Here is a 21619-nt window from a genome sequence, read left to right as displayed (position 1 = left end):
GGAGGGGAAGATGCGTTTGGTGGTGGGATCACTTTGGAGGTAGCGGAAATGGCGGAGGATGATCCGTTGAATGTGGAGGCTGGTGGGGTGAAAGGTGAGGACAAGGGGAACCCTATCGTTGTCCCGGGAGGGAGGGGCAGGGGTGAGGGCAGAAGTGCGGGAGATAGAGCGGACACGGTCGAGGGCCGTGTCAACCACGGTAGAGGGGAATCCTCGGTTGCGGAAAAAGGAAGACATATCGGAAGCACTGGTGTGGAAGGTGGCATCGTCGGAGCAGATACGGCGGAGACGGAGAAACTGGGAGAATGGAATAGAGTCCTGACAGGAGGCGGGTAGCTGTGGGAGTCAGTGGGTTTGTAGTGAATATTGGTCGATAACCTATCCCCAGAGATGGAGACGGAGAAGTCGAGGAAGGGAAGGGAAAAGTCAGAGATGGACCATGTGACGGTGAGGGAAGGGTGGAAATTGGAGGCAAAGTGAATGAAATTGTCTAGTTCGGGGCGAGAGCAGGAAACTGCACCGATACAGTCATCAATGTATCGGAAAAAGAGGTGAGGGAGGGGACCTGAGTAGGACTGGAACAAAGATTGTTCCACATAGCCCACGAAAAGGCAGGCATAGCTAGGACCCATGCGGGTACCCATAGCAACACCTTTGATTTGGAGGAAATGAGTGGAGTTAAAGGAGAAGTTGTTCAATGTGAGAACAAGTTCAGCCAGGCGGAGGAGGGTAGTGGTGGATGGGGACTGGACGGGCCTCTGTTCAAGGAAGAAGCGGAGCGCCCTCAGGCCATCCTGGTGGGGGATGGAGGTGTAGAGGGATTGTACGTCCATGGTGAAAAGGAAGCGGTTGGGGCCAGGAAACTGGAATCTGTTAAAGTGGCGGAGGGTGTCCGAAGAGTCGCGGATGTAGGTGGGAAGAGACTGGACAAGGGGAGAAAAGATAGAGTCGAGATAGGAAGAGATAAGTTCCGTGGGGCAAGAACAGATCATAACCTCGGCCCCTATTACTTTTTTACTTATAATTTTTTCCACCCCTTTGTTTTGGGTCTTCCTTTCCCCCCCCCCCCCGCCCCCTTTCCTTTTGTTTCTCTCTCCCACCTGGAAGCTGTCTCCTATCCTGCCAGTACACTTCACACCTAATCTCAGCTGTCTTTTGTCTCCTCTGGCCTATTACCATCTCGTCTGGTTTCGAATACCTTTTATTGTCTCTTTTACTTCTTTTGTTCGATTGCAGCCCTGCCTTCGATCTATTTTATTTTCTTTCCAGTTTTGAAGAAGGGTTTCGACCCAAAACGTCAACTCTAATTTCTCTCCACGGATGTTGCCTGACCTGCTGAGTTTTTCCAGCAATTTCTGTTGTTATTTCAGCTTTCCTTACTTCCCTGTTTTCCTGCGCTATCTGCTCCTTACTCTCTCCATCCCGCGCTATCCGTGCGTGTCGGCTTGGAGAGCTTTGATCCCTCCTCCCCTCCTGATCGCAGCCCGGCTTGAGGCACTGAACAAAGGCAAAAGAGGGAGGGAAAATCAATGGGGGCGGGGGGGGGGCGGCGTTGGCATCATAATCAGGCCAATGTCACTCAGCCCCTGACTGCCAGTCCAGTGTACAAACTGGGGAGCAGATTGCTTACCCACCTTAAACTGGCAACAGAGTCCTGAAGAGGAACAAAATGGGAAAGGCCAAAGTGTAACACACAACTCTCCACAATAAACATGTACAGTATTATATGAAACAGCTTTCATTCTGCTGGTTTACAGTCCACCTGCAGGGGGTGCTCTTACGCCTCAATTTAGTCACGTTGAGTTGAGTTTTCGGGAGGGAGTAAGCACATGGCAATCTAGCTGCCCTTATTTCCCCGTTTTCTTGCAATCTTTCAGCCTGTCTCTGTTACGATATTTCACTGAGCTTTTTTATTCTTCCCCTGATTCTTTCCTCTACATTTCTGAACACATTGCTTCTTGCTGGGGTACAGTTCCACAGATGACCTCTGGTGCCTCGGCTTGGTGGCCATTCTTTATGTGTGAGCATAGACTGGCTGTTTGACTGTGGGAGGCATCACTGCCAACCCCCAATCCTGTTCTTGCCTGATGCCCACACGTCACATTTTCCAGCAGGTCACTGGATTTTGACCATGGGCGGGAGCCTTAACTGATTTTTCCCTTCTTTTGCCCAGGGAGTCACAAGGTTGTGGGTTCAAGTCCCACTCCAGAGGCTTGAACACAAAAATCTAGGCTGACACTCCAGTGCAGTGCTGAGGGAGTGCTGCACTGTCAAACCGAGGCCCCGTCTGCTCACTTAGGTGGACATAAAAGATCCCATTATTTTGAAGAAGAGCAGGGGAGTTATCCCCGGTGTCCTGGACAATATTTATCCCTCAAACAACTTCACTAAAACAGTTTATCTGGTCATTATCACATTGCTGTTTGTGGGAGCTTGCTGCCCCATATTGGCTACCGCGTTTCCTACATTACAAAAGTGACTACACCTCAAAAGTACTTCATTGACTGTAAAACGCTTTGGGACGTCCTGAGATCGTGAAAGGCGCTAAATAAATGCAAGTCTTTCTTTTCAGGGACACGTATAGTCTTCCATTTAAAGACACTTATAGATGCTGCCCTGGCTGAAGCCAGCTAACACAGCACAGACCAGGAATCAAACCTGGAACCTTCTGATCTGTTTGGATCCTGCTCCTCTCTCAGCCATCAGACGTGCTTTTTCCACTTGAGTTCTACAGAAAAAAAATTGTTAAATTAAAATTCTGAGGAGGCCGGAAATTTTGTCTGTTCCCCTTGATTGTGTTGCTCCTCAGAGCTCTGTAGACTGCATCATTAAGTCAGTCTCTAATCATAGGCTTGTTCAGCCAATTGAACCTGACACATCTCAAGTGAGACTCACTGTACAACCTGATTCATTCCAAACCTGGCCCTGATATTTAACGTACTGCCAATGTTGTCTGGCTGGCACACTGACCACATTCCCCGACATGGTCCAAACACCGCACAAGGGCCTGGAATACCCACCTCCCGTGGCAGGTTATACAAAGCTGTAGCAGCCCTGCCAAAAAAATACAAGAACCATCGACGTCACTGCAACAGGCAATAAAACCAACACCACCAGAACTAGCCCTGGAGCCATCCATAAATGCTTCCCAGCCTCTGTAAAATGCTCTGGATTACAGTTTGTTCTCCGGGCCACCATCAGAGACTGATGCTTCAGTTACTCTCCCAACCCCCCCTCCTTCTCTTCAGTGCTCTCTCCCTAACCCACTCCACTTCCCTATCTCCTCCCTGATGCGCCATCAATTACTCAAAAGACTGAAGTTGAGCGAGTAACAATCAGGCTTTTATTAACTAAAGAATGAAGGTCTTGTCTCGAGTGGTCGACCCGTCCAGAATACTAAGGGACTGGGAGGTAGTCACTTATATACCTGGAATAGTGGGAGGAGTCAGCCGAGGCATGTCCAGACCTGTACCTAGTGGAATACACATACAGACACAGACAGGTATGACAGTGGTTTACCACATTCACCCCTTGTTTAAAAATGAGTCCGGCGGGGTGAAGTGTATTTAAAAGTTCGTGTATTGGAGTCTCTCCGGAGGTCTTGTCTGCCGCTGTGATCGACGTGGCGACGGCAGGGGTGGTGGAGCTTCCGGCGTCGCGTCCCGTGTAGGCTGGGGCCCTGGAGTGTAGTCCTCATGGGTGACGGTCCAAGGCGAGCCGGCTGCTGGGGTTGGATATCGGGTCGTGGGGGGGGGTGGTAATGGGTAGTGGGTTACAGCGGTCCCCGAGGGTGCGAGGTCTCGTATGGAGACTGTGTCCTCCCGCCCGTCCGGGTACGCAATGTAAGCGTACTGGGGGTTGGCGTGGAGGAGGTCGACCCTCTCGACCAGGGGGTCCGTTTTATTGGCCCTCACGTGTCTTCTCAGTAGTACTGGCCCTGGGGACGTCAGCCATGGCGGTAACGATGTCCCCGATGTGGACTTCCTTGGGAAGACAAACATTTTCTCGTGAGGGGTGGCATTGGTGGCAGTGCAGAGAAGTGACCGAATCGAGTGGAGCGCATCGGGGAGCACCTCCTGCCAGCGGGAGGTCGGAAGGCCCCTAGACTTTAAGGCTAGTAGGGCAGCCTTCCAAACAGTTGCATTCTCTCTTTCCACCTGTCCGTTCCCCCGGGGGTTGTAACTGGTGGTCCTGCTTGTGGCTATACCCCTAGCGAGCAGGTACTGGCGGAGTTCGTCGCTCATAAACGATGAGCCCCGGTCGCTATGGATATAGCTGGGGAAACCGAACAGGGTGAAGAGGCTGTTCAGACATTTAATGACCGTGGCACTGGTCATGTCCGGGCAGGGGATAGCGAACGGGAACCGGGAGTACTCGTCAATGATGTTGAGGAAGTACACATTGCGGTCGGAGGAGGGGAGAGGCCCTTTAAAATCGACGCTCAGGCGTTCGAAAGGGCGAGTGGCTTTTATCAGGTGGGCTCTGTCTGGTCTATAAAAGTGCGGTTTGCACTCAGCGCAGACTTGGCAGTTCTTGGTCATGGTCCTGACCTCCTCAATGGAGTAAGGCAGGTTGCGGGCCTTGATGAAGTGGAACGGCTCCTGAAGGAGGGGATTATTGAGGGCAGCTCCAGCCCCTGGCGAGCCCAGGTTGTGGTCGTTAAGACCGGCGAGAAACAACGCCTGGTCATCGACTACAGCCAAACAATAAACCGCTACACCCTGCTGGACGCCTACCCACTCCCCCGCATAGCTGACATGGTCAACCAGATCGCGCAGTACCGCGTCTTTTCGACCATTGACCTGAAATCAGCGTACCACCAGCTCCCCATCAGCCCTGAAGACCGCCAGTATACTGCTTTTGAGGCAAACGGCCGCCTCTATCACTTCCTTAGGGTTCCCTTCGGCGTTACCAATGGGGTCTCCGTCTTCCAAAGGGAGATGGACCGAATGGTCGATCAAAACGAGCTGCAGGCCACTTTCCCTTACCTAGATAATGTGACCATCTGCGGCCATGACTTGCAGGACCATGACGCAAACCTCGAGAAATTCCTCCGCACCGCCCAACTCCTGAACCTGACATATAACAAGGAGAAGTGCATATTCCGCACAGACCGCCTCGCCATCCTTGGCTGTGTTGTAGAACACGGGGTCATCGGTCCCGACCCGGACCGGATGCGTCCCCTTATGGAACTCCCACTGCCCCACTGCCTAAAAGCTCTGAAGAGGTGCCTAGGGTTTTTTTCCTACTACGCTCAGTGGGTCCCCTACTATGCAGACAAAGCCCGTCCGCTGATCAAGTCCACCTCTTTTCCCGTGACGGCAGAGGCCCGCTTAGCCTTCCACCGTATCAAGGAAGACATTGCCAAAGCCACCATGCACGCAGTGGACGAATCCATCCCCTTCCAGGTGGAAAGCGATGCGTCCGACTTCGCTCTGGCCGCCACCCTTAATCAGGCGGGGAGACCTGTGGCATTCTTCTCACGAACCCTCCAGGGCCCGGAGACCAGACACTCCGCGGTCGAGAAGGAGGCCCAGGCTATCGTGGAGGCTGTGCGTCATTGGAGGCACTACCCAGTGGTTTACCACACTCCCTAACCCAGTGCACCTCCCTACCTCTCTACCTAAACTACCCCAATCCCTGCCTCTCTTCCTAAGTCATTCCTCCAAGTCATTCATCACCTCCCAAGTTCTCCTCCAAGTCGCACATCATCCTGACTTGGAAATATATTGCAGTTCCTTCATCGTCGCTGGGTCAAAGTCCTGGAACTCCCTCCCTAACAGTACTGTGGGAGTACCTTCACGAAGGCGTTTCACCACCACCTTCTCAAGGGCAATTAGGGATGGGCAAAAAATGCTGGCTTTGCAAGCGACACCCAAATCCCATTAATGAATAAAAAATAATTCCACCTCCCTACCTCTCTCCCTACCTCTCCACCTCCCTACCTCTCTCCCTGTCACTCCACTCCCTACCTCTCTCCCCATCACTCCACCTCCCTACCTCTCCACCTCCCTACCTCTCTCCCTGTCACTCCACTCCCTACCTCTCTCCCTGTCACTCCACTCCCTACCTCTCCACCTCCCTACCTCTCTCCCTGTCACTCCACTCCCTACCTCTCTCCCTGTCACTCCACCTCCCTACCTCTCTCCCTGTCACCCCACCTCCCTACCTCTCCACCTCCCTACCTCTCTCCCTGTCACTCCACTCCCTACCTCTCTCCCTGTCTCTCCACCTCCCTACCTCTCTCCCTGTCACTCCACCTCCCTACCTCTCTCCCTGTCACTCCACCTCCCTACCTCTCCACCTCCCTACCTCTCCACCTCCCTACCTCTCTCCCTAAGTCACTCCACCTCCCTACCTCTCTCCCTACCTCTCCACCTCCCTACCTCTCCACCTCCCTACCTCTCTCCCTAAGTCACTCCACCTCCCTACCTCTCCACCTCCCTACCCCTCTCCCTGTCACTCCACCTCCCTACCTCTCCACCTCCCTACCCCTCTCCCTGTCACTCCACCTCCCTACCTCTCCACCTCCCTACCCCTCTCCCTGTCACTCCACTTCCCTACCTCTCTCCCTGTCACTCCACCTCCCTACCTCTCTCCCTGTCACTCCACTCCCTACCTCTCTCCCTACCTCTCCACCTCCCTACCTCTCTCCCTGTCACTCCACCTCCCTACCTCTCCACCTCCCTACCTCTCCACCTCCCTACCTCTCTCCCTAAGTCACTCCACCTCCCTACCTCTCTCCCTACCTCTCCACCTCCCTACCTCTCCACCTCCCTACCTCTCTCCCTAAGTCACTCCACCTCCCTACCTCTCCACCTCCCTACCCCTCTCCCTGTCACTCCACCTCCCTACCCCTCGCCCTGTCACTCCACCTCCCTACCTCTCTCCCTGTCACTCCACCTCCCTACCTCTCTCCCTGTCACTCCACTCCCTACCTCTCCACCTCCCTACCTCTCGCCTTTCCTTCAAAGCCCTCAAAATATTTTTACAGTTTGTGCGCTGCAGGCTCTGAAGGTGTGTTGGGTCCTACATTTTGTGAATCCTGAGAACAGAGGTAGGAGACACAGAAAACAGTGACTTTCCATTGGCCCTCCTACAACACCCGGCAGCACACAGGTGCTGTGAAGAGGGGAGAGTAGGGCTTGGAATTCCAGGGTCTCCACGGTCCCAGAGCATGAGGCACAGGTCAAAACCTTCTAGAGCCTAACTCTCGGACTGTGTGTTCAGTTCACCCCTTAATCTCTCTTGTCTCGTTCAGTGTTCTCCACTCATCCTTGTAAAGAGCTCTGAAATATTCCCCTCTGTGAGGACACAATGGGGCAGAATTTCCACTGTTTACTATCAATAGTGAAATTGTAAGCGTGTGACTCAAGAAAGAGTTTACAATTTCACTGCAGAAGTGAACGGTGGGAGTTACCTCCCGGTAAACGCACGGTGTTATATGTATGGATCACTCTCTCCCACTCGTTATCTCTATACAACCGTTGATCCCGCAGATTCTACACTGCATCAGTAATGTATGGCTGTGCTGTTACTGAGCATCTATTTGGATTTAAATAATAAATATGTTTAAATTAAATACAGCTTGAGGCCTGTAGCTGGTCCCTACCTCTCTCGTAATCATTTATCCTTGCTTTATCTCTCCATCTTTAAATAGGTCTCTTACCACTAGTTCATTGTGCTCCTCTGCCTTTGGCATCCCTGATTAAAATCGCTCAACCATTTGCGGCCGTGCCTTCTGTTGCCTAGGCCCTAAACTCTGGAATTCCCTGCCTAAATCTCTCCGCCTCTCCACCTCTCTTTCCTCCTTAAAACCTACTTCTTTGACCAAGCTTTTGGCCATCTGCCCTAATTTCTCCTTATGTGGCTCGGTGTCAAATTATTTTGTCTTATAATACGCCTGTGAAGCGCCTGGGGACGTTTTACTATGTTAAAGGCGCTATATAAATACAAGAAGTTGATGTTGTTGTGGTAATGCGCTCATCTGTAGGGACCATTGTGGTGATTTAGGCCCCAGAGGTCAGGGGTTACCTGATGGGTGCAGGGGTCCCTTGGTTTTGGAGCTGATTATTGTGGCTATAGCTTTGAGTTTATCCCCACACCCGTTCCTCCCCCAACGATCGGCAGCAGAGCCCGCAAAGCCTGCACTTTCCAACATAACTGATGCCGTCCCTCACTTCTCATAGAAACCAGGATTAAAAGCAGGGTCCGCACATCCAAAACCTGGTAAGGGAGGTTAGGACTCGGGGTGAGGTCACTCTTGAGTTGTTGCCGATGAAAATGCATTGAGAAATTTAATCGTTAATGCCTCGGCATCATAACTCAAGTAAGTTTTGTTCTTTAGAAATCTGCAGATAGTTTGTTCGAAACCTGTGCTGTCCATAGTCAGTGCCCTTTGCTGGAAGCGCTGTGGGCACCAGGCGAGGGCAGAACCGAACTTGGCTCTGATGCCCCCCTGGGGTTGAGTAATGTGCTGACGCTCACTGTTTAGGATCACAGCATGAGGAATGGCCACTTGGATGAGGTATCAGAGGTAGCCTGCATCTGTGAGACTGCACCCCACTCTTCAAAAAGGGAGGGGAGAAAATCCGTGGTTGGGGGAGGTGAATATCAAGGCAAAGTTAATTCAGGAGCTGGTATTACTGGGTATCAGAATGGGTTCTGCAAAGAGTGGGAGAGCCAGGTTGCTGTATGAATCTGGGATACCAGGTGCAAACTGCATCTAATTTAGTTCCAGTCAGTGAATGAAATATGAGTTTGTCAGAAGAAGAGAGCTGAACTTTCTGTTGATTTTTTTTATCTCGTGTTGCAGGAGCGTCTGGAGGCAGCACGTCAGGCTATTATCGAGACAAAGAAACAGAATTCCTCACTGGCCGACAGGGTCCAGACCCTCCAGAATGAGCAGCAGGACATGGAGTTGCAGCAGGTGGAGCTGGGATGTCAGCTCCGCAAACACCAGGAGGTGAGAGCCTTGAGCTTGTATTTGCTGCACTTTGGGGTGAATTCTGTACTCGTTAAATTGTCAAATGTCAGTTCCAGAAATGGAAGGTTTTTCTGCTTTTTGTTGTTGGCCTTATTGTCAAGCAGGTACAGGGGTAACATGTAAAATAAAGCTCCCTTTACACTGCCCCATCAACACTCCCAGGTCAGGTACAGCATGCAAAATAAATGTCCCTCTACACTGCCCCATCAGCACTTCCAGGGCAAGTACAGCATGGGTAACATGTAAAATAAAGTTCCCTTTACACTGCCCATCAACACACCCAGGTCAGGTACAGCATGGGTTAGATGCAAAATAAAGTTGCCTCTACGCTGCCCCACCAAGCACTCCTAGGTCAGGTACAGCATGGGTAACATGTAAAATAAAGCTCCCTTTACACTGCCCCATCAACACTCCCAGGTCAGGTACAGCATGGGTAACATGCAAAATAAGGCTCCCTCTACACTGTCCCATCAAATATTCACAGGTTAGGTAGAGCATGGATTAGACGCAAAGTCTGTTGACTTCAATGGAGAGTAAAATCGGGCAGGGTGTAAAACCAACATTGCACCCAATCTCGTCAGTTTCCCAACGGGCGGGTTAGGTTAAAATTGCCCTCCTCCCCCAGGTGTGTAGTGACCCCAATCTCGTGCCTTGTGATGAACAGTCCAGTTGGGAAGAACTCATTTTGTTTTCCGGGCCTTTCATTCGCCATCTCTCCTTCAGATGTTGCGCCAGCGTCAGGAAAGCGATGAGATCGCACTGCAGAGTGTTCAGAAACTTCAGGAGGAGAAGCATCTTTTCCAAGAGCGTCTGGGTGTTCTGCAGCGCGCCATCGCCCAGCTGGAGAACGAGAAGCGCGAGGTGGAGCGGTCATCAATACGTCTGGAGAAGGATAAAACTGCCCTGAAAAAAACACTGGACAAGGTGGGTGCGAAATATCCTGGACTTGTAAGGCAGTCAGAACCTGCCCTAATAAAACAATGCTCGTTCTAAGGGTAACAACTGAGGGGGCTGAAATGTATCAGGAGTGTACTGGGGATTTTTTTTAATTGAGAGGCCACAGTGAGGTACAGCATGGGTTAGATCCCAGTTCCTGGGATGAGAGGGGTGTCCTATGAGGAGAGATTGAGTAGAATGGGCCTGTACTCTCTGGAGTTTAGAAGAATGAGAGGTGATCTCATTGAAATGTATAGAATTCTTAGAGGGATTGACAGGGCAGATGCTGAGAGGCTGTTTCACCTGGCTGGAGAGTCTAGAACTAGGGGTCATAGTCTCAGGATAAGGGGTCGGCCATTTAGCATTGAGATGAGGAGAAATTTCTTCACTCGGGGTTGTGAATGTTTGGAATTCTCTACCTGAGAGGGCTGTGGAGGCTCAGTCGTTGAGTATATCCAAGACTGAAATCGTGAGATTTTTGGACACTAAGGGAATCAAGGGATAGGGTGGGAAGATGGATTTGAAGTAGAAGATCTTATTGAATGGCGGAGCAGGTTTGAGGGCCATATGGCCTAATCCTGCTTCTCATAGAGTCATAGAGTTATACAGCACGGATAGAGGCCCTTCAGCCCATCGTGTCCGTGCCGGCCATCAAGCCCTGTCTAATCTAATCCCATATTCCAGCATTTGGTCCGTAGCCTTGTATGTTATGGCATTTCAAGTGCTCATCCAAATGCTTCTTAAATGTTGTGAGGGTTCCTGCCTCCACAACCCTTTCAGGCAGTGAGTTCCAGACTCCAACCACCCTCTGGGTGAAAAAGTTCTTTCTCAAATCCCCTCTAAACCTCCCGCCCTTTACCTTGAATCTATGCCCCCTAGTTATTGACCCCTCTACTAAGGGAAAAAGCTCCTCAGTATCCATCCTATCTATGCCCCTCATAATTTTGCACACCTCAATCATGTCCCCCCTCAGCCTCCTCTGCTCCAAGGAAAACAAACCCAATCTGCCCAGTCTTTCTTCATAGCTGAAGCGCTCCAGCCCTGGTAACATCCTGGTGAATCTCCTCTGCACCCTCTCCAAAGCGATCACATCCTTCCTGTAGTGTGGCGACCAGAACTGCACACAGTATTCCAGCTGTGGCCTAACCAGTGTTTTATACAGCTCCATCATAACCTCCTTGCTCTTATATTCTATGCCTCGGCTAATGAAGGCAAGTATCCCATATGCCTTTTTTTACCACCTTATCCACCTGTTCCGCCGCCTTCAGGGATCTGTGTACTTGCACACCCAGATCCCTCTGCCCCTCCGTCTTGCCTAGGGTCTTACCATTCATTGTATATTCCCTTGCCTTGTTAGTCCCCCCCAAAGTGCATCACCTCGCACTTTTCCGGGTTAAATTCCATTTGCCACTGTTCCGCCCATCTGACCAACCCATCTATATCGTCCTGCAGACTGAGGCTACCCGCCTCGCTATTTACCACCCTACCAATTTTTGTATCATCCGCAAACTTACTGATCATACCTTTTACATTCATATCCAAGTCATTAATGTAGACCACAAACAGCAAGGGACCCAGCACCGATCCCTGTGGCACCCCACTGTCCACAGGCTTCCAGTCACAAAAACAACCTTCGACCATCACCCTCTGCCTTCTGCCACTAAGCCAGTTTTGTATCCAATGTGCCAAGGCACCCTGGATTCCATGGGCTCTTACCTTCTTGACCAGTCTCTTGTGCGGGACTTTATCGAAGGCCTTACTGAAATCCATGTATACCACATCCACTGCTTTACCCTCATCCACACACCTAGTCACCCCCTCAAAAAATTCAATCAAATTAGTCAGACATGATCTTCCCTTGACAAAGCCATGTTGACTATCCCTGATTAATCCTTGTCTCTCCAAGTGGAGACTAATTTTGTCCCTCAGAATTTTTTCCAATAATTTTCCTACCACTGATGTTAGGCTCACTGGCCTGTAGTTCCCCGGTTTTTCCCTACTTCCCTTCTTGAATAATGGTACTACATTAGCGGTTCTCCAGCCCTCTGGCACATCCCCTGTGGCCAGAGAGGTCCTGAATATATGTGTCAGAACCCCCGCAATCTCTTCCTTTGCCTCACACAGCAGCCTGGGATACATTTCATCCGGGCCTGGGGATTTATCCATTTTTAGGCCTGCTAAAACCGCCAATACCTCCTCCCTCTCGATGTTAATATGTTCGAGCATATCACAGTCCCCCCGCCCTATTTCTATGTCTACATCGTCCTCCTCCATAGTGAAAACAGATGCAAAAAATTCATTTAGAACCCCTCCTACATCTTCCGGCTCCACACACAGATTGCCACTTTTGTCCCTAATGGGCCCTATTTTTTCCCTAGTTATCCTCTTACCCTTAATATACTTGTAAAACATCTTAGGATTTTCCTTTATTTTGCTCGCCAGTGTTATTTCATGGCCCCTCCTTGATCTCCTAATTTCTTTTTTAAGTATCCCCCTGCACTTTTTGTACTCCTCTAGGGCTTCCTCCGTCTTTAGCCTTTTGTATCTGCCAAAAGCCCTCCTTTTTTTCCTAATCCATTCTCGTATATCCCCTGACATCCAAGGTTCCCTGTGGTTTTTGGAACCACCCTTGACCTTTACGGGAACATGTTGCCATTGTATGATCTCAATCTCCCTTCTGAAAGCCTCCCATTGCTCCGATGCGGATTTTCCTACAAGTAGCTGATCCCAGTCCATTTTGGCCAGATCCTGCCTTATCCTATTAAAATCGGCCTTCCCCCAATTTAGAACCTTTATTTCCGGCCCATCCCTGTCCTTTTCCATGACCACCTTAAATCTCACCATATTATGGTCACTGTCACCAAAGTGCTCACCTACTAGCACTTTTTCCACTTGGCCGGCCACATTCCCTAGAATTAGGTCCAGTACCGCCCCCTCTCTTGTAGGACTTTCTACATGCTGGCTCAAAAAGCTCTCCTGGATGCACTTTAAGAATTCTACACCCTCTGAGCCTTTCACACTTTGACTATCCCAGTTAATATTGGGGAAGTTGAAATCCCCCATTATTATTACCCTATTATTTGCACATTTCTCTGAGATTTGCCTACATATCTGTTCCTCTATCTCCCCCTGACTGTTTGGAGGCCTATAGTACACTCCCAGCAAAGTGCTTGCCCCCTTTTTGTTTTTAAGCTCCACCCATATGGCCTCATTAGAGGAACCTGCTAATATATCATCCCTCCTTACTGCAGTAATTGACTCCTTTATTAATATTGCGACACCCCCTCCTCTTTTACCTCCCCCTCTGTCTCGCCTGAAGATTCTGTACCCCGGAATATTGAGCTGCCAGTCTTGCCCCTCCCTCAACCATGTCTCCGTGATAGCAACAATATCATACTCCCATGTGTTTATCAACACCTTCAGTTCATCCACCTTATTTGCAAGACTCCTTGCATTAAAATAGATGCCATCCAGCCTTGCCCTTATATATTTGCCCTGTCTACCAAGCTGACTTGTTTTTTTCTCTATAATTGGCAGCACATCACCCCCTATTTCAGCTCCCCTCTGTATCCCATCCCCCTGCCAAGTTAGTTTAAACCCCCCCCAACAGTGCTAGCAAACCTCCCCGCAAGGATATTTGTCCCGCTTTGGTTCAGGTGCAACCCGTCCGACTTGTACAAGTCCCACCTTTCCCAGAAGCAGGCCCAGTGATCCAGGAAACTAAAACCCTCCCTCCTACACCAACTCTTTAGCCACGCATTCATCTGCACTATCCTCCTATTCCTATACTCACTAGCACGTGGCACTGGGAGTAATCCAGAGATTACAACCTTTGAGGTCCTGCCCTTTAATCTGTTACCTAGCTCCCTAAATTCTTGATGCAGGACCTCATCCCCTTCCTACCTATGTCGTTGGTCCCAATGTGGACCACGACCTCTGCCTGCTCACCCTCCCCCTTAAGAATGCCCTGTAGCCGCTCAGTGACATCCATGACCCTGGCCCCAGGGAGGCAACAAACCATCCTGGAGTCACGTTTGCGGCCACAGAAACGCCTATCTGTTCCCCTTACGATAGAATCCCCTACCACTATTGCTCTCCCACTCTTTTTCCTCCCTTCCTGAGCAGCTCCTATTTCTTATGTAGGTGCCAAAGCCCATAGAGCAGGACACACCAAAGTTGAGGACAGTAGAAGATAAAGTGGGGTAAATCAGGAAGTAGTGGTAAGATTATGCCACTTTTGGGTTTTAAAAGCCTGAAAATTGTTGGAAGGATAGAAGACTGAGGGTGTGAGGGGTCCAATATTTGAGGTCCTTGTTGGGCTTTATTGGCTTTTCTTGTTTCTAAAAACCCTAGTGCAGGACTTGAACTCTGAAGGCTGTGAGTTTGAGCCCAAGACCAGGGTTTGAGCTCCAGTGCTGTACTGAGGGAAGGCTGCATTATCAGCAGTGCCGTCCTTCAGATAAGACATTAAACCAAGGCCCTGACTCCCTCCTCCTGTGGTTTATATGGATGTTAAAGATCCCATCTCCGATGTACTGAACAACATTCCTCCCTCAACCAACACCTTATTGCTTGAAGAAGAGCAGGGAGTTCTCCCGGTGTCCTGGCCAACATTTCTCCCGCAACAAACATCAAAACAGATTTTCTGGCCAGTCATCTCTTTATTGTTTGCAGGATGTTGCAGGCACAAAATGGCTGCCGTTTTTCCCAACATAACAACAGTCACTGTACTATAAAGTAATTAATTGTGTGACATGCTTTGAGACATTTTGTCGATATGAGAAAGCGCTATATAAATTCGTCTTTTTTTTTCTTAAAGCTTTTTAGAGTTTTCAAGCAGTACTCTAGTCTGCAAACAATAAGACTGGTATGTGCGGCTGTACATACAGGACCTTGGCAATAGCTCTGGTTGGAGCAACAATGTGTTTTTAAATTGATTTCAGCCTGGTGTTCATAGAATCATAGAATGATACAGCACAGAAGGAGACCATTCGGCCCATCGTACCTGTTGCAGAGCTATCCAACTAGTCCCACTCTCCTGCTCTTTCCCCTTAGCCCTGTAAATTTTTTCCCTTCACGTATTTATCCAATCCTCTTTTGAAAGTTACTATTGAATCTGCTCCCACCACCCTTTCAGGCAGTGCGTTCCAGATCAGAAAAACTCGCTGCGTACCAAAAAAAAAGTTTCCTCATGTCACCTCTGGTCATTTTGCCACGTGTTGTAACACGTCATGTTATTGTTTGCAGCCTTGTACTTGAACCGGGTAGTCATAACGTCTCATCCCATTGGTTGCAGGTGGAGCGCGAGAGACTGCGGTCGGAGGAAGATACCATGCGCGTGTCTGCAGAGAAAGGGCGCCTGGATCGTTCACTCACAACAGTGGAACAGGAGCTCGTGGAAGCTCAGACACAGACCCAGCAACTGCAGGTAGGAACCAGCAGGTAGCGGCCAAATACGCAGAGCAGGGGTCACATAGACCTGGAATACAATGGGCAGGGCAAGAGCACACCTCAACAGTGCAAGACAGTACAGAGAAAACTAAGCATCCAGCACCTAGGCCTGAATCTGAAGTGTAACTTTAATTAGGACCACACTAGTTATCATGTTCTATACTCAGTCATTGAGCAATTGATGCCCAATAACGATTAATCTTGTCACTGTAACTGACCTTAATTCCGTACATGCCATTGTCAGCCTATATTTGTTTTTACAGATGTTTTCCCCACTCCGGCCCAATTAGTGCCCCCTCTTTTCTTGAAGCATTGAGTCATTTTGGGATTTGGTTACAAGCACGCCGGTTGCCATTGGGATCTCCCCCCCCTGCCCCCCACCCCCCTTCGGCCAACAGAAACTTCCCCAAATGGCCATTCTTCATTCTGAGCCCAGACTGTGAGCATCGGCAGTTAGTCAGCTGAGGAGGGCCTCACAGCTAAGCACAATCCTATCCTCACCTGACACTCACACATGAGCATTTTCCAGCAGGAGACACTCGATGGCGATTGGACAGAGGAAAGTCGGGCTGATTTGTGGCTCCCTATCCCAGGGGTTGCCGAGGCCTGTTGTAGCGCCTCCAGTAAATAATTTTTTAACGTGTAACTTAAAGTTAACAATGAATTGAGGATCAACCTCACTGCCCAGTGAGTCCACACTGCGGCTTGGGATTTGCACACTTAAATGAAACCTGTTGGAGTCGGCAGTGTGAAGCTACTGACAGCACTGGAGCGAATGTTTAATGGGTTGCCTGTTTGAAAGAGTAAGGAGATTGTTATATGTTTCCATGAATGCTGAGGAGGCAAATGTTCATCCACTTGAGCCTCTAAGGAAGTTGTGTCTGGAGTCAGGAATCTCTGGAGAGCGAGGCTGGGTGTCTGCCAAGTGGGGAAGTGAGGTACGAGTATTATTTTATCCAGATGTGGTAGTAAGTCAGTCAGTGCTATTGTAACTGGGTTCAGCCACTATGTTAAATCTAACCTCAATCCTCAAGGCCCATAAATTATATGATTAATGGCAATGTGCAGCTTTGAAACTCAACAAACTGAAGCCTCCAGTACAAAGTAAGTAATGACTGAAGCACAGTTAATATAAATGGATCCTTCCACTGAGCCAGACCATTCTCAGAATGAGGTTCCTGTGCTCTGTTATGGCAACTGTCTGTGTTGTCTGTAAGGCTCTCACTGGTCTTGCATCTCAGTGTAATACGACTGCACCGTCGACCAGGCTCCACGTACTTTGCGAATTGTTTAACTTACTCTGAAGTCCAGTCCATTTACTGACCATTAGCTAGCCCGTAAACCTAGACTGACAGCGGCTTTCAGTTTGTTGCTCCAACCCACCGATCGCTTCATTGGCTACCTATTAATGAGCTCCGGCTGCGCGACAGTGAGGCTGCTTCTTTCCGCTTTTAAGATGCTGCCAGATAAAGACGGCGGCCTGGACTTTCCGCTAGGTTGCGCTGTTTTTTTCAAGGCAATTCGCCTGAAATCGGCCAAGCCATCTTTTCGGACTCGAACTTTTGCGCGCGTTTTTAAAAAAAAATCATGCTAGAAGCCGGCTCCGCCCACAAACTGGCCATGCCCCCAGATCGAATTTATCTTCATGGCGAGTTTCCACTCATTGCGCCCGTTTGCGGGCCTTCGAGGAGGCTCTTAAAATGAAGCTTTTCTTAGGCGCAAGGACGCTAACAGGCACGATTTAAAAGTTTTTGAATATAATTTTTTTTACTTTATTAAGAAACTGACTACCATACACCAATATAACTAGCAAAAGGTTCTGTATAGTTTGTTCAAAGTCATTTTCAGTTATTTAAAATTGGGTTACTCACAGGTGCTGGACTAGACACTCTGATTAAAAATGCTTATTTTCTGTGATAAACCCATATTCAGCTGCATTAATCAAACTGCACCAAGTTACCACTTTTAAATATATCGCGGAATATTTTTTAATAACAAATTTTTTTTTTTTAAATTACGTTCTAAATCGCTGCCCGATTGCGCCGGTTCATATTTGGTGATATGCAAATTAGTTTGAGCAGAAACCGGAGCAAAAAAAACACTTCTTAAAACGAGCGCAAATTTGGGTGCAAGTCGCGCCCGGATTGCCGATTGCGCCCAAAGCGGAAACTCTTGGCCTCCATCTCTTGTGCAGTGATGGTCCCAGTCCCAGGTTTACCGCGAGCCCCACAATTTGCTGACATTTTATTAAATTCTCGCACGTTTAACTGTATGTAGATATGTCCAGCACAAATACTTAAAAAAGTTAATGCAGATTTTGGAACTTGTGAGTAAATCATGAGAGTTGGCATTGTTGGGAAGTCGTCTGCCCCTTGGTGTCGCTCGCATGTTAACTCTGCACCCTGTTAAAGAAAAAGAAACGCGTGCATTTATATAGCGCCTTCCACGACCTCAGGACATCCCAAAACGCTTTTTGAAGTGTAGTCAATGTTGTAATGTAGGAAACAATGATTAGCAGTCAATGAGTTCTGCAGCAGTGAATGTAGCTGTACCTTGCATTATAAGACCTTACTGTTGTAGCTCTATCAGGTCCCAAACCTATAATACTAGCTGAAGTGCCCGGCGGTGCCGAGGCTTTTTTGAGGGCATGTTGTTGTTGGAAGAGAGAGAGAGAGAGCGACTGGGGGGAAGAGAGAGAGCGACTGGGGGGAAGAGAGAGAGCGACTGGGGGGAAGAGAGGGAGGGGAGGGGGAGGGAGGGGAGGGGGAGGGGAAGGGAGGGCGGGGGGGAGGGGAGGGGGAGGGCAGGGAAGGGAGGGAGGGGGAGGGCGGGGAAGGGAGGGCGGGGGGAGGGGAGGGGGGAAGGAAGGGAGGGAGGGGGGAAGGGAGGGCAGGGGAGGGGAAGGGAGGGCGGGGGGGAGGGGAGGGAGGGGAAGGGAGGGCGGGGGGGAGGGGGGGAGGGGGAGGGCGGGGAAGGGAGGGCGGGGGGAGGGGAGGGAGGGCGGGGGGGAGGAGGGGGAGGGAGGGCGGGGGGGAGGAAGGGAGGGGGGGAAGGGAGGGCAGAGGGGAAGGGCGGGGGGAGGGGAGGGGGGATGGAGGGTGGGGGGGGAGGGAGGGGAGGGAGGGCGGCGGGCGCCCCCCCCGAGGGTCGCGGCCCCCAAGGGTCGCGACCCCCCCCCCCCCCCCGAGGGTCGCGCCCCCCCCCCCCCGAGGTGAAGACCGCCGATTGCGCGCGCAGCAGGAGCTGAGACGCGGCGTCTCTCTCGGCCGGCGGGCCCGGTTGCCAGGGCAACCGTGACGCTGACCAAGCCAGAGAGAGAGACGCCGCGTCTCAGCTGCTCCTGCTGCGCGCGCGGCCCCCCCCCCCCCCGAGGGTTGCGGCCCCCCCCCCGAGGGTCGCGGCCCCCCCCCCCCCCCGAGGGGTCGCGGCCCGCCCCCCCCCTCCCCCCGAGGTGAAGACCGCCGATTGCGGCTGTGCGAGACGTCCGGCGGGCCCGGTTGCCAGGGTAACGCTGGACGCTCAGCAAGCCCCGGCAGAGAGAGACGTCTCAGCTCCTGCTGCGCGCGCACCCTAGCGGCGCTGGGCTGAGGCTCGGCCCTCCAGCCTTCGAGTGGGGCCGGGAGGTGCCTAGCTCGGGCGTGGGTGCGGAGGAGACGCCGAGGCTTCTAGGCCTACCTGGAAAAACGGGGAAAGGTAGGAAAATTAATGAGATTAGATAAGTTAATTACTTTCTAAATCATTTTTTTAAAAAACAATATGTGTTTTAAAAGCAACGTTTTTTTTTTAAGACGCAGAAAGCGGGAAAAAGAAAGGAAAAGTTTGGAATCAAGATGGCGGCGACTCACCTCGGTTCAGAACGATAAAGCCCGGCCACACGCGCACCGATTGGCCCGGCGGCACACGCCAGCAACCCGGCGTACGATTGGTCGAGCTCGAGGTCACTCTGTCGCTAATGAGCGGATAATGAGATGCTAATGAGCGGAATGTTGAAGGTTTTTGGGATACCGCGGGCGCAATTTTAGCCCGGCCGAAACGTAAATACGCTTAAAACCGTCTCGGAAGCGTAAGCTTTCTTTGGAGGTAACGCGCGCGTAGGTACGCCCTGTAACTTTCGAGTGCATACCCGTAAGCACACGCGATGACAGACAGATAGACAGATAGAAAGACAGAATGACAGAAGTACCGATTTATATATATAGATACAATTGCTTTCAATTACTAGGGGCCACAAGTTAATCATTCGGCGTAAGGAGGGAAATCAAGGGGAACCTTTTCACCCAAAGGGCAATAGACTCATAGAATGAGTTACCAGGGCAGGTCTTTGAAGTGGGCAGTGTGAATGGGTTTAAGAGATGACTGGATGTGTTTCTGGAGAGATGGGGTTGAGCATTATGGTGAGAAGATGGGGTTGATCTGTAAAAAAAAAAAATAGGATGGACTTGTTGGGCCTATTGCTCTGTTCCTATTCCTCAAGCTTCTTGTAGCTTTTAACCAGTAAATGATCTCAATGAGCCGCTGGTGAATGGAAGGTCTGGTTGTCTCAGTGGGGGCCCATTCTGTGAGGGTCTGACTGGGAAATATGTTGAAATTATTAGATGGTCAGTTTTTCTCTTTCCACTCCCTGCTGATCCTTGAAGATGGAATTACAGATTATTAGGAGGAAGATTTCGTCTTGTCTGGTGAGTGCAGCTGTCGTGTTTAAAACAGACCTGTCCCAACAGACAGTGCCAATGTCTCAAACACGGCTTCCCTTTGCGCTGAAGTCCTTGTCGTGCCAGCAGTGAGCTAGTAAGGCCTTTGTTCCCACTCCTAATGCCCAAAAGCCAAGCTCATGGGGATGCGTTTACGGGTGTTAGTGGATGCTGGCTAATTCACATATATGTCACAGCTTGAAGAATCTGAAGGTTTAGTCACAGAGGGTGGGAAAATCCACATGCCGTAATCCAAACAGTTAATGGGGTCAGTGGGAGAGCACCCCATTTGCATGGGGCTAGTGGGTACATGCACCAGTATGAGTGCATCTTGGGGGCACTCCAGTTCATGCTGCCAGGAACTCCGACACCCGCCAGTCTGCGGAGGGTGCCCAGGCCATCCCCTCCCCTCCGAGACCCCATTTGCATCCCCCTTCAGTATAAGGGGCAGATAATTGAAACGTTCTAAAAATATATATATATTATACAGATTTGGTCATCTTTGGGTGTCGAGGACACTTCTCTGCCCTGTGTCCCCCTGGTGTGTCCTGATTGCACTCTTCAGGAGGCTGGTGTACCTCAGCTGACAGTGTGCCAGAATCCAGTCTTAAACAGGGTCCCTTATAGGCTATGGGAAATGGAACTCCATCTAGGGAGTCCTCAGCCCTGCCCTCACCCTTTCCCTCTCTGATACGACTGGCTTCCTCAGGAGTCTCTCTACCTTTAACAAGGCCAAGTGGAAAATCCAAAATAAGGTCAAGACCAGGAACATCCAGGTCCCAGCTTTTCTCTAAGCTTTTCTGGTGAATTCCCGTCATTTGTGAGCCCAGCCGTGGGTACAACCCAGCTGAGTCCACTCCTAATCTCACCCAATGCTCACCCACACAGGTGCTCTTTCCAGCAGGGTTATTGGGTAGTGACCAGAAGCAGTTTTTCCTCTTCCTATTCCTAACCCAGGGATGTTGATGACTGTCCTAGCATCACCTACTGCCACTCTGTCTGAGATCAGCTCACTCTGCCTAGCCATGGGTCAGACTTGGCACCTTCCTATTCTGTACGGCTTGCTTCCTCGCTGAGTGGTGCAGTTACCAGCTGAGGCAATCGAGAAGCCCTGAATGGTTTTTATGTTCTCGCAGAAGATCGGGGATGGCATTGCAGGACTGCTTCCTCCATCCCACCCCATAGCCAGGGCAACTCTAACCTATTCACTCCCCGTGATCTTCTCACACAGCTTCCAGGCTGAGAGAATCCCTGAGAAAGGCAGTGTTGGGGAAGAATCCAAGGCAAATAAAATGAAAATAGTCAGGTCTACATTGGGAGTCCTATTCTTGGCTTTTGGGCAAATGATTTTCAAGCCTATTGTGGTAGATGATAGCGTGACAGTAGAACCAGATCCCCAAGATCGTGCTTTGGCATTCGATGCCTGCTACTGCTAGGAACGGTCTATTCACAACAATTGCAGATAACATTATAAACTGCTAGTACCCAGCTTCACTAGTGCTGTTGTCAGTGGTTAAATACCCCTGTGCAATTTATAACTAGAACTTTTCCAGTA

General features: G+C 50.3%; 1 protein-coding gene across 1 annotated transcript in view; it reads left to right on the top strand.

Moving 5' to 3' along the window:
* The window catches only part of crocc (ciliary rootlet coiled-coil, rootletin), a 115681-nt gene that overhangs the window by 86308 nt on the left and 7754 nt on the right, over nucleotides 1–21619 (top strand). The window contains exons 32-34 of the mRNA XM_085966978.1: nucleotides 8816–8965; nucleotides 9710–9910; nucleotides 15219–15350. Of these exons, the coding sequence (XP_085823104.1) occupies nucleotides 8816–8965; nucleotides 9710–9910; nucleotides 15219–15350 (483 nt within the window). The remainder of the gene's footprint in view (nucleotides 1–8815; nucleotides 8966–9709; nucleotides 9911–15218; nucleotides 15351–21619) is intronic.

Source organism: Somniosus microcephalus, chromosome 25 (genome assembly GCF_052327205.1).
Source record: "Somniosus microcephalus isolate GS21.2 chromosome 25, FLI_Smic_1.0, whole genome shotgun sequence".
Taxonomy (NCBI): domain Eukaryota; kingdom Metazoa; phylum Chordata; class Chondrichthyes; order Squaliformes; family Somniosidae; genus Somniosus; species Somniosus microcephalus.
This window is presented reverse-complemented; position numbering and strand designations above follow the sequence as displayed.